Source organism: Physeter macrocephalus, chromosome 4, assembly GCF_002837175.3.
Source record: "Physeter macrocephalus isolate SW-GA chromosome 4, ASM283717v5, whole genome shotgun sequence".
Classification (NCBI taxonomy): Eukaryota; Metazoa; Chordata; class Mammalia; order Artiodactyla; family Physeteridae; genus Physeter; species Physeter macrocephalus.
Genome location: NC_041217.1, coordinates 108198578 through 108212201, shown reverse-complemented (window position 1 = coordinate 108212201; position 13624 = coordinate 108198578). Strand labels below are relative to the sequence as shown.

Sequence of the window (13624 nt, the reverse complement as noted above, 5' to 3'; positions counted from 1 at the left end):
CAAGAAGACTGGATAGGGTGTGGCATCTTAACTTTCCAGAGACAAACCTTAACCCACTGATTTCTCTCTTCTTCATCCTGCTTGATTGTGTTCCTCCTGCTACTTCCAGGATTTAAGAAGGAGCAGCAGCAGGAATTAGGAAAAAAAGGAATACTTCCGTACAATTTTATCAAAAGAACAAATTTCTGCTACATTGTAGTTTAAGCTTTTTTCTTTCAGACATGCTTTTGCAGGTTTCCCCCAGGCAGCCCAGACAGATAAGGAGAATGGCATTCAGCAATACTTCTATAAATTACTCAACATAGACATTGTGCAATCCTGATCTATTAAAATTAGTGTTCCTTTTCTTGGTCCCTAATAGTGTATGTGGGTTTTGTTGCTTGAGATTTCTGGGCATGGGAGTATTGAAGGAAGTGGAGGGAAGGAAGGATACTGTTGCCTTTTATTCCAGGTTATCCACATAAATCATAATTGTCCACTTAATTTGCTGTAATTTTCTCCATTATATAAAAGGAATAAACACATTGAACCTCCTGTAGGGTGAAGGGGCTCAGATTAATATTTGCCAAGTACTTTGAAGCTGGACACATCGTTATCCTCTAAAAATGTGAATCAAGATGTGTCCTTCCCCCAAAATAAATTCAGGGTCTAATTCCCTAAAGAGTTACCTAACAATGAAAGTGGGTTGTACAGTGAAAGCCATGTAAATACTGAATTTAGTTATCTCTTAACCAACATTACTCTTCGTGACATTCTTTTGTAGTATTTTAGAAAATGCAATATCAACAAAACAAGAACAAAAAACCCTACGAGGTTAAGTTTACACTTTAAAATGAGGGTTGATTTTTTTCTTCACACTTGACAAACGAAGTCTTTGTTTTGCAGCCCGGGCTATGGACTTACACACTGAACAATACCCATCATTCTCCTCAAGCCTTGAAAGTGACAGTGACCTCTGGTGCCTCCCGCTCAGCCATGCCCCCTGCCACTGTGGAAGCCTTTGTGGAAAGAGACAGCACCCATTTTCCCCATCCTGTGACAATTTATGCAATTGTGAGAAAGGGGTTTTATCCCATTCTCAATGCCACTGTAACTGCTACAATTGAGTCAGAGACTGCAGATCCTGTTACGCTGAAACTTTTTGATGATGGAGCAGGTAACAAGGAATATCATGTAATTTTTCATGGTCTCAAGAGCTGTTCTGATGCTGCAGTATCAATATTAAGTTTATCTTTAAAATTCTTCCAATTCAATTATTTTTCTCACCCAATCTTATGAGATTCTCAAATGCTCATGGACTCACTGACCTACTAAGTAGCTACAGGTCTCCATCTGCACAGGGAAAGCAAATGTGAACTTGGGAAAAGAGAATCTCCTTGAGGCTCCTCAGAGTGGCTGTGCGTGAGCAGAATGGAGGGAGGAAGTCGCCCAACACTTAGGTCTTGGCTTCCACTTGTCCAGTGACACTGACCACACTCAGTAAGGCCACTTGGGAAAGGCATGCCCACATTCCTTTAGGATTCAGCAGCTTTCCTATTCACTGAAATAATCATATTGGACAATTAAAATAGCAAATGAAAACCCAAAAAGGGAGATGCAATGACAGTTAATCCATTTCTTCTTTTTTGGCCCAGCTGTTAAAGAGAAAATTGGAAATTGAGATGACCATAGACTGTTCTTTAGCCGAGTAGCTGGGTTGATGAGAGAGCAGAGCCATGGCCTTTCACATGTGTTATTTGGTCACAAGAAGACCAGGCCGGCAAGCTTAGTGGAACCAGGATAGAGATTTCCCCACCACTGGGAAAACAAAGTAAAACCAAACCAAACCCTACTTCAAAGCACTCGTTCTGCACAGAGAGAGTTCAGAACTTCATTATCATACCTCACAGACACCACAGCATCAATCTGGGCAAAGAGCAGCGCTTGGACTCTTTCTGACTAACTTGTTTTAACTTTTAAAAACAAACTCTTTTATTGTTTTATCTTTTCTGTTCTGTTCTTTTCCTAAACTAAATTCTCAGAATGACAATAGACCTCAAAGTTTATGTTGGCAGCCCCAATGTTTGATGTCTACCAGTAAAATCATATTCCTTCCCTTTGTTGTTTCAAAGATAAAAATTTTTTAAGAGTCTTATGTTTTTTTAAAACAAGACAATTTATGTGAAAAATCTCTGTAGGTTATTTTGCTGTGATTCTCCTGAGCCCATAACTTCAGGCAGAATTTTGTTCTGCGGTGCTTTAATGTGGTCTGCCCTACGTGTAGGCTATGAGGCAATGCGTTGTTTGTAGAGAATAATAAATAGATTAAAGAAATAAATGTATATCTCAATTAAGTATAAGCAATTATAATAGTAAACCAATTAAAAGTTAAAAAAAAAAAGTCTTATGTTTGGCAACCCATTAGTATCTTGCCATGGCAATCTTGTATGACATTTATGAAACAAAAGTTCATTTAAAGGATTTTAGTTCAAGTCCAGCTCAGAGGATACTAGAGAAGTCCTCTTATTTTGCCTACTGGAATGGATCCAAACAAACTTCTCAGACTCTGATTGCTTATCCCTGGCCACACCTTTCACTTTTTGTATACAGTCCAAAAATACACTTTGCAGAATGTTCCTCCCTAGCCCCAGCCTGTGGGCTGGCCTGGGACCAGATCCTGCTGTCTTAGGAAAGAGCACCTTAGTAGGCTTTTATATTTATTCCCTGGAACCATTCCGTTTGTTTGATGTCAAAATTTATACCCTGATGAAAGAAACAATGAAAAGGTTGTTTAAACATCAAAGTGTAAATTTAGATTTTTTCCCCCGTACTTAACACACATGCACATAGTCGTCTAATACTTAAGTTTATAATAGAAATAGTACTTATCTGCTAATAAAATTAATGAACAATAATAAAATTTACACTTGTAAAATGTTTTATAATTTTAAATATACTTTCTCATGCATACTCTCAAATAATCATCACAACCACCATGTGAGATGTTATCCCCATTTTATAGATGAGAAAACTGAGGCTCAGAGGGATCATTTCACAGCTACTAAGTGGCAGATCCAGACCTTAAAACAAGTCCCTTGACACCCAAGCCAGTGTTTTTTCCCATTTCTTTCTGACTCAACGATTAAAAGAGGTGGCAGTGGTAACCGTTGCAGGAAGAGATTTTCCTTTATCATTTCTCAACAAAGATAGACCTTATTAATCATTAAACCACTAAATATCAAGATCTGATTTCTTTCCAGTAGATAAAAAAGGTTTCTAAAACTACTGTGATCATAAGGTGCTTAGCGTTTTTTATTTTAATAAAATATACTCCTATTTTTCTCATGTTAAGGAGCAGACCTGCCTCTCTAGTGAGGATTCTAGAGCACTTTAGTGATGATGCAATGCTAGAGAACAGGGCTGGGTGTGAGGTGTGAGAAGTGAATTGACCCTAGAATAGGACAAGCTGCTTGCCCCGTGTGGCCACTTGCACTTGAACAGTGAATGTGATCTGCACTTGGGCTAAGCTGCACCTCCCGTGGCTGCCCTGGAATCTAGGCCTTGCTGCCATTCAGTCATGGGCTTGGTTTGGAACTGAATGACTCTCTGAGGACCAATGCAAAAGGAAAGAAGTCTAGCACTGGGCAAGCTTTTAGAATGCCTCCTGAAGCAAGGCACATCCTCCTGAAGTGCACAGAACCAAAGCCTGTCAAACTCCAAGTCAGTGAGCACCTTCGAATCTAGAACAATCCACGTATCCTCTAATGACGAAATTAATTTCACACTATTATATCAATTACCAAAGTTTTTTTTTTTTCATCAGGGCTTCAGGGTGTTCATAAACCCCTTGAAATTGCATGAAAGTATGTATATGTGCATATATATTTATTCACTGGGAGCAGAGTAGCTTTTATCTCAAAAGGGTGTGTGACTATAAATAGGCTTAAGAATGTGCTTGGTTTCTATGAAAACCTAGTATTATTTTCAGTGATAGGAAGGAGAGTGCTAAAGGTGATTATTAAATGCTTTATTAGCACTGAAGCAGGTACAACTCATTCACCTTAGAAAATAATTTTTCAGAGGTTAAGGAATCACAAGGAGAAATTATGGAGCCATTGGAATTTTAATCACCTGATAATATCAAAAGTAGCTATGAGCATGACAGCATATGCTAAAATTAGAAGAACAAGGGGAATAAATCTTATTTTTAATGATTTAATTAAATATTAGTAATCAACTGTGATACATATTGACATTGAGTTTTTTTATATTAACAGGTGCTGATGTTATAAAAAATGATGGAATTTACTCGAGGTATTTTTTCTCCTTTGCTGTAAATGGTAGATATAGCTTGAAAGTGCATGTCAATCATTCTCCCAGCATAAGCGCCCTAGCCCACTCTATTCCAGGAAGTCATGCTATGTACGTACCAGGTTACATAACAAATGGTAAGAATCATTAGCACTGTTATTTGAATAACATCATTTAATGTGTATATTTCTGATGAGTGTGTGTGCGTATGTATCAGAGAGACAGGTGAATTTCAAACCTCTTTTATATAAGTCAATGCATAATTTGTTGATTATCTCTTTAATCCTCAGTGATTCATGATAGTAGATAACAGGAAGGCAGTAGGTAATTCCCACAGATTTCTCCTATCTTTGTTTTAGTCATTATTTTGACCTCTTTCTTGTGACTGTTTCATCAGAATTACTACCAGGCAAAGAGATTTATTGAGTTTTCTTAGTTCCAGCTCTTGTACTTCCTCTACAGAGGAAAGAGGAAGAGGCAAAAAGTTATTAGCAGTTTAAAGAAGGAAGCAAGTAGCCCAAACAATCCACAAAGGAAATGAGTTCCTGAAAAAGTATGAGTGTGGATATTACAGGAAACTGAGGGCTTCCTGAAGATGTTCTGTCTTCTTTCAAGATAAAAGTGCCAAATACATAGAAGATACACATATTTTTTAAACACCATTATTATAATAGTTCCTGATGGGAAGCAGTGGTTAAAGTATAACAAACAGAAATATGCTGTAGTCTTTAAATATAATCTCAAAAAATGTTTCGAATCATTCTTATTTGCAAAACTGCAGAATCTTTATGAATACTTTTCATGTATTTTAGCAGCTATAACTAATCATTTGGACCATACCATAACATGATTCTATATTTTTGTACTATATGTACTTTTCAGTAGAAAACAATTAAGATGCTATAGTGGATTTGCATCTCCTGATATTTTTAGTGTTGCCTAGAACACAATTTACTCTCACCTATAGTTAAAATAATTTGGATTATTTCAAAACCAATGTAAATCAATTTGCAAGGTAACACAGTTTTACTACAAAGATATGATTTTGTATCTAGATGTAATACTTCATTTCTAAGTAGATATTCCCTCTTTCATTTATACATCAAACATTTTTGAAGGCCTCCTAGGTGACAGGCTTAGTCCTAAGAACTTGGAATACCAGGTAGAATAAGACTTGATTCCTATCAAGGAGCTTGCAGGCTACTGACTGGTCTAGTATCTTTTTTAAAGCCATGAATTTAAAGGATGCAAATATCAACATCTAGTGTACACTGAGAATAGAAAAGTCATATTCAACTCTGCTTTTATCTGTGTACTTCATATAGGCCCTTGATAGCACCGAAAGAAAAATTTAGATTTCCCTAGGCATGCCTACCTCACATAACATTCATTTATCAGCTCATTTTCAGGTGATGACCTTGAGAGTACACTGCATTGAAAAATGTGAGCTGCTCTGTTTTCACACCACCAAAGCTCCGGGCACAGCAGCATCTACTTCCTTCCTCTCCTCCCTAGTGCCTCTGTTGGATCTGCTCTGGATCCACCCAGCCTGCTTATCAAGGGTCCTTGAGAGTTCTCCCTTGCATGTCCTCTGAAGAGCATTCAAGCATGATTTGTTACTTCCCATATTAAAAAAAATTTTGGTGGTTCCCCCTTAAGCTACTGTTCACCTGTCTACTCCCTGTCATCCAGTTCCTTGAAATTAAATCTAAATCTGCCGACTGTACCTTCTCACCTCCAGTTTACTACTCTGCTCACTGCAATCAGACCTCCACCCACATCACTCCATTGGTATTGCTCTGGCCTTAGTCACCAATGACTACCTGCTCTTATATGCAAAGGACACATTTCAGTCCTCATTTTACCTGACCTCAGCAGTACCTGACACAGCTGATTGATTTCTCCTTTGCCATTTCCTGGTTTCTATGATACCACACTCTCCTGCTTACCTCTTATTCTCTGGAATTTTTATTCTCAGGCTCTTTCTCCAGCTTCTCTTTTTCTACCAAGCCTCTAAGTGTTGGCAATTATCAAAGCTTAGTCTTATCCTTCTCTTCTCACTCTTCTATCTGGAGCCACGTTACATGGGTTTGAAACCTAGTTCCTCCATTTACTAGCTGTGTGACTTTGGGCAAGTTACTTAGCCTCTGTGTGCTTCAGTTTCATCATCTGTAAAAATGGGGGCAATAACTGCACTCTCCTCATAGCATTGCTGAAAAATTAAATAGTTGATAATATAAGGTACTTTAAAAAGTGCCTGACACATAGCAAGCACTTAGTAAATACTTTTTATTTTTATAGCTGAAATTCTTATTAGGTAATTTCATTAACCTATATGGCTTTAATAACATCTATATGCCTATAACTTCCTAATTCATAGGTTCAAAATTATTAAATCTAGCTAAAACCTCTTCTTTGAGCTTAAAATCCATATCTAACTGGCTCCTTGACATCGTCAATTAGATGTTTTACAGGAATCACAAACCTTGTAACTTAAATAGTTAGTCTCCTCCCCATAGCCTGTTTCTCTTCCCATTTGCTCATTTTAGGAACCTGGGAGCTATTCTTTTTGTTCACCAACGTTCCCTTCTTCATCACTCCATATTCAAATCCATCACCAGCTTTTGCTGATTTTCTCCCCAAAATGCATCTCGAAATGCCTACTAGCCTCCTCTCCACTGCTATCACCCAACCCAAGCTACCATCTTCTCCTATCTGGACTGTTGCAGTGGCCTCATTGCTTCCTGTGCTAGAATCAATTCTCCACTGAGAGCAGCCAGAGTGACCTGTCAGAGAGCAAATGTGACCATATCACTGCCCTGCTTCCCCACAGCACATTTAAGATTAAACTCTAAAACCACTACAATGGCCCATGAGGTCCTACTTGAACTTCTCTCTCCTGTCTCATCTCAAACTATTCTCCTCCTTGCTTTAAATTTTTCTGATTTGCAAAGCTCTTCTCCACACTTCAGAAGTTTTTACACAACCTGTTCCCTCTGCCAGGGATATTCTTAACCTCCACTCTTTATCTGGCTGACTTCTATTCATCCTTTAGGAAACTGTTAAATGTTACTTCCTTGATACCACTCTAAATTATATTCCTGTGTTATTTACTTTCATAGTACCCTTCCTTTTTTCCTTCTTACATTTATTACAATTTATAAATATATGTTTATAAATATGACTGTAAATTCCATGAGCAATACTGTTTTGTCTGTGACTGCTGGCATAGCATATGCCCTAAAAATATTTATTGAATGAATGAATGGATGAATGAATTGTTGAATAAACAAACTGTTATTCTAAAGATGTAGCAAAGGAAAAAAAGTCTTAAAATGTCTCTCAATAATCTGCAAAAACAAGCTATTCAGGAGATGGTAATTTGTTTTTTGGCTATTCTTTTCTTTGGTGTCACAGGTAATATTCAGATGAATGCCCCAAGAAAATTGGTGGGCAGGAGAGAGGAAGAGCAAAAGTGGGGCTTTAGCCGAATAAGCTCAGGGGGTTCTTTTTTTGTGCTGGGCGTTCCAGCTGACCCACATCCTGATGTGTTTCCGCCATGCAAAATTATTGACCTGGAAGCTGTAAAAGTAGAAGAAGAGGTGACTTTATCTTGGACAGCACCTGGAGAAGACTTTGATCAGGGCCAGGGTAGGTTTCTTGCTTTCATTACCTATTTTTCTACAAGGTGACATTTCCAATAACTGTGTCAGGGGTTAGTTGGGTAAAAAATAGCTTTGGGGGCTTACAGATGACAAAGCTGTAGAGCATTGCATGGAAAGCTTTGAGTTGCTGATAAGGCCATGTATCCTGGAGTCTAGGAAGAGAAGGTATCAGCTCCCCCAGGATTGACGAGGCCCTGGTAAACTGACTGACACTAATACAGAAACCTTTGTTGGAAACATAAATACCACATGTAACAGTGGTCTAGTCAGAAGAAATGGGTTCTGCTTTACAGAGCATGGACTTTCAAATACTGAAGGTGATTAGTTTTCTGAAGATTAGATGGTGTTTACAAGTCAAGTTTAAGGGAATAATTCCCATAAGTCATGAAATACTTGGTGCATTGTCCTCTCCTACTTCTGGTCATCATTTTGTTAGGGAGGCTGGGACCAGTTCCCTGATTTGAAGCTTTCTAACCCTTTCTTTGGCATTGATGAGTTCCTTCACTACTTTCCTTTTTCTAATGCTTTTATGCCACCCTTCAGGCTTCCACCTACCTCATCTCTTGATCCCCACAGCAACTCAACAGAAAAAGTTTTCTAAAGTTTTCTAAGTTTTCTAAAAGAATAACCTTTCCAACATCTTTGCCATTACCAGAACATGATTATCATTGATTACACATTAAATGGTTTATTTCCTGATGTGTCTGATTGAGATTTCTGTAGGAACCAACCTTCTCTATTGAGAGCTAATTCATCAATATTGGTCAATAACAGTGACCGCCTTGGGCCTTTCCCAGTCTTGCTTTCAACTTGGATCATCTTTTTTTGGCTTATAATTCTGTTTACTACTGTCTCCAAAAGACATCTTAATTACAAATAATTATGCACTGCTGAGAAACAGTCAATATTGTAGTTTTGTCTTGAAATTCTGTTATCACAATCTATCTCTTCTTGCCAGATAGGAAGGAAGTGAAACATTTTACATTCTAAATTAAGGATTTTCCTAATTTAAAGTTTGGAGATGTGAAATGATTGAAACTGTGGGATGGGCATATCACTTGTATAATGGAAACAGCTGTAACTTAACTTTAGAAAAAAAGTAGTTCCCACTCTGCCTATAAGTCCAGCTGTTTAATCTTTGACAGGTTGCTTAAACTCTATTACCCTCAGTTGCATATGTGGAAAATAGGACTAAAACTATCTATTTCATAAAGTATTGTAAAGATGAACTGAGGGCTTCCCTGGTGGCGCAGTGGTTGAGAATCCACCTGCCGAGGCAGGGGACGCGGGTTCGTGCCCCAGTCCAGGAAGATCCCACATGCCGCGGAGCGGCTGGGCCCGTGAGCCATGGCCGCTGAGCCTGCGTGTCCAGAGCCTGTGCTCCGCAATGGGAGAGGCCACAGCAGTGAGAGGCCCGCGTACCACAAAAAAAAAAAAAAAAAAAAAAAAAAAAAAAAAACTGAGATGACATATAAAATTAAAAATGGAAGAGAAAGTGGGCCCAGTAAGTTTTCTGGGCTCCTGGTTTGCATTGCTAGAGAGTTCTCTAGCTTCTTATTTGAAGTAAGGAGACACCAATACTCATTCCTATCTTTATATAAAAGTAAGCATGGTGCCTGCCACCCAGTATTTTTCCTCTTTCCTCACTGCCTCAGAAGCATAGTTGTGTGTGAAAAGAGACAAACAGAAGCTCAGACTCCCATTACTACTGGGAACTGTTTTTTTCAAGAGCTCTGGTGGTTTCAACTACACCACTGAATGAAGAGTAGAGAGAAAGTGAATGTGCAGTATCAGTGGTTATGAATGACTTGAAAAGAAGAAATACAACCAAATGGGACTTTAGTTTAGAATTGATATTACAAAGGGTTTTAGAAGGGAAGAGAGGATTTCATTCCTTCACATAAATGGCCCTGATGAGCAGGATGACTGAAGCAGATCGAGCTTGTTATAATGTGAAACCTCAAGTGACAAAAGATTGGGAGGTGGGGAATGGCTGGATGTGTATTAAGTTGCTGACATCACTCAGTCATAATTGACTTGATGACCCAGCAATGGCAAAATTGACCAATTAGCTATGAGTATACCAACTAGCAAGTAGGTGTCTGTTTAACTCATAAACGTGCTTTCATCACCTCTTTATTTTACAAATTGTTGTCTAGGAAGGTGTTATACTCTCCTCTATGGCCAGAGTTAGAAACAATAAGGGTATGTCTCTGGCCTTACAATTATGAAAAATTTGACTATTCTTAAAAACCTTATTAGCAATAAATGAACACCTCATATATGCACAAGCATATCAATGTATATCCAGTACCAACTCTTCACCATATACAATATACTGTAAAAGATGACAAAGTACATGGAATAAGCAAAATATTACCAGATCATTATTATGTTTGGGAATGTATTTAGACAAGGCATTATGGAAATGGGTTATTTCCTTGGGTTTTCCTTAAGACTGTGGGTAAAATAACTGTTAAAACTGAGTACCAGGCATGATCTGTATTTCTGCTATAAAGTTAATTTCCTTTGTGTTTTCTCCAGAAATTAAAGTGAAAATATATTATTTACTAAGGAACTGTTATGTGCCCGGCACAGTGCTAAACATTATATAAAAGTAATTTAAGATGGTATCACACTCCAAGAACCTATAATCCTAGGCTAAGAGAGAAAAGGCATAAAATGGTCAAAAACCTATTTTATATATAACACAGTGCCATTTGTATAATTCAGACTTTGGGAGCTACAGGTATTAAAAGGTTGTAGAGTGGATGGAAGCAGAGCAAAGGCCAGTTTCTAATGCCAGGGGCCTGGGCAGAGCCTTTGGAGTAGTGACAGACCACAAAAAGCACCAATCTTGGGCCTCCTTCCTTGCACTGAGTAGCTTCCCTACATGTCTAACAGCCTGACTTTCACACTGTTTCCTCTGATATCTTTTCATCATGTTATACAACTGTCATTGAACATATTATCTTTACAAATTGTTGAAAATTTGCTGCTTCTGAAAAAGCTGTTCAATGACAGCAATTTTTTCCCACTTCCCCCACCCCCAACCCTCAGTTATGCTTCTTGGATGGAAGAAGGCTCAATGTGGGAGAAATCTATAATAATCCTTAGGGGATGGTTTGGATTTCAAATGTAGAGAGGAAGTGGGAACTGTTCCCACTGGTAAAGATGGGGTCAAGTCTTTGATTCTCTCTGCATGTCCTCAATCCAAGCCCAGGGCTTTCCGTACTAGAAATTTATTGGTAAAGATGCTAAGGAAAGTGTAAACCTTGGTAACTGGAAAAGTATCAATTATTGGGAAATAGGAAATAGGAGACAGTGTAGCCTAGTCGAAGGCTGTAGAGTATAGTGTTAGGGTATTGAGCTCTGGAATCAGACAGACCACGTTTTATCTGTGTAACTTAGGCAAGTTACTTAATTTCTCTAAACTTCTGGTTTCTAATCTGCAAAAGCAGATAGTAAGAGTACCCATCTCAGAGGGTTGTTGAGAGAATTGAATGAGAAAAGACACAGAGAGGGATTAAAAGAGTGTCTGGTCCATACTAAGTGCTCAGTAAATATCAGCATTTATAACATTTTGGAGCCTGAAGGGGTCTTAAAGATACACTAGTCTGACTCCCTTGTTGTAAATGTAAGGGAATGGCCCAGAGAGGTTAAGTGTCTTGCCCATGGCCTTAGAGCTACTTTCATGGCTGAAATATACTGGGAGTATAGAGGCAGAGGTCAAAACTAGAGATATAGCTAAGAGGTCAAAGATGCAGAACCAGCCCATTTTCTTTTTCACAGGGAGAAGGGGAAGACCACAACTATTATAAATGGAAGGAAACCTTTCATGAATGTATGAGCTGAATTAGTTTGGAGTCTTTGTAGTTACACACTTGTCCTGCATCATTTTTAATAGTTGTTCACAGTAGAAAGTACATGACATTTGGAGTTAGAAGAAATGAGTTCATTTCCTGCACTACAGATTCCTAACTTGACCATGGACATCACATTTAACCTCCTGAGTCCCAGTCTCTTTTATTTTAAAATGGGATGGTCAACTTCACAGAGGGAGAGCTATGTATGTAAAAAATCTTTGTAAATGCTAAGGCTTATGGAATATTGTTTTATTATCCAGGAGACGACTCTGGGAGAGCCCCTGGGGAGGGCTTCCTCCATAGGGAACAAGGGAGATAGGAACAATGAACATGTTCCATTGTGAGTGTAGAGCAGACGGTCAGCCTAGCTTCTCATCCATATCTGTCCCATCATATTTGAACCACAGTAGAAAGCAACTCAAGTGGGTTCACTCAGAGGAAATTGGCTGATTGATAAATTTTAATATGAAGGTTATTTTGTTTTGACAACCTTGTTTAAGGGTGCTTTACTCTAATTACTACTCAGGAATAGAAATAGTCTCATTATTAAAACTTATTATAGATTTGGAAAATGCTCAAAACCTAGACACTAGAATATTTTCATTTTTAAATTAAAACTCAGAATGTCTCGTGGTTTTTATTCCTGAGAACAAAATCCTCCTTTGGAGCTGCTCCGTTCATTGTTGAATCTATTTTTAATCATTTTAGATAAGAATTATGATATTATTAGAGTGGGTTAGTACTACAGGTGGCTTTCCTTTTGCACCTAGCAATTATTTGTTACCAATAATTTTGTTTTTTAGTTGATAATACATTAATACAGTTTGAAAGCTCACAGCAGCACAACAATATGAATGTACTTAACACTGCTGAACTATACACTTTAAAAACTGGTAAAGATGGTAAATTTTATGTTATACATATTTTGCCATAATTTTAAAGGTTCAAAACAGTATAAGGAAAATCAAAACAAAATTCTGCCCTCATCTACTCCAAATTTTGCAGTTCTGTAACATGCATTTTTCTTAATTTATCACAATCTGCCTTGAATTAATGTTATACCACTTCACATATAATGTGAGAATCTTTCAAAAGTATAATTCCATTTACCCTTCTGCCATCCTTTGTGGTCTTGCTGTCATATATTTTACATCTACATTTGTTATAAGCCCCACATTGCATTGTTATGGCTTTTGTTTTAAACAATCGTCTTTTAAAGAAATTTTAAATTTATTTATTTATTTGTTTATTTTTGGCTGTGTTGGGTCTTCGTTTCTGTGCGAGGGCTTTCTCTAGTTGTGGCAAGCGGGGGCCACTCTTCATCGCGGTGCGCAGGCCTCTCACTATCGCGGCCTCTCTTGTTGCAGAGCACAGGCTCCAGACGTGCAGGCTCAGTAGTTGCGGCTCACGGGCCCAGTTGCTCCGCGGCATGTGGGATCTTCCCAGACCAGGGCTTGAACCCGTGTCCCCTGCATTAGCAGGCAGATTCTCAACCACTGCGCCACCAGGGAAGCCCCAAGAAATTTTAAAGAGGAAAAAAATTATCCTTTTTAGTTACTTGTATAGTATAGTCACCATATCTAGTCCTCTTCTTTTCTTCCTAGAGATCAGAATTTTTATCTAGCATCATTTCCTTTGTAGGTGAGGTCTTTGAGTAACAAATTCTCTCAATATTAATTTTTCTGAAACATGTCCCTTAATTTTTAAAACACAGTTTCACTAGATGTAGAATTCTAGGGCAACAAGTGTTTCTTTCAGCACTTTAAATATATCATTTCATTGTCCTCTGGCCCCAATTTTTTT

General features: G+C 38.1%; 2 protein-coding genes across 10 annotated transcripts in view; one reads left to right on the top strand and one right to left on the bottom strand.

The window, feature by feature from the left end:
- Positions 1-13624, bottom strand: part of ODF2L (outer dense fiber of sperm tails 2 like) — a 138090-nt gene that overhangs the window by 83176 nt on the left and 41290 nt on the right. The gene's annotated exons all lie outside the window — the stretch shown is intronic.
- CLCA2 (chloride channel accessory 2) overlaps positions 1-13624 on the top strand; it is a 41354-nt gene that overhangs the window by 21063 nt on the left and 6667 nt on the right. The window contains exons 11-13 of the mRNA XM_007115972.4: positions 886-1156; positions 4257-4427; positions 7708-7941. Of these exons, the coding sequence (XP_007116034.2) occupies positions 886-1156; positions 4257-4427; positions 7708-7941 (676 nt within the window). The remainder of the gene's footprint in view (positions 1-885; positions 1157-4256; positions 4428-7707; positions 7942-13624) is intronic.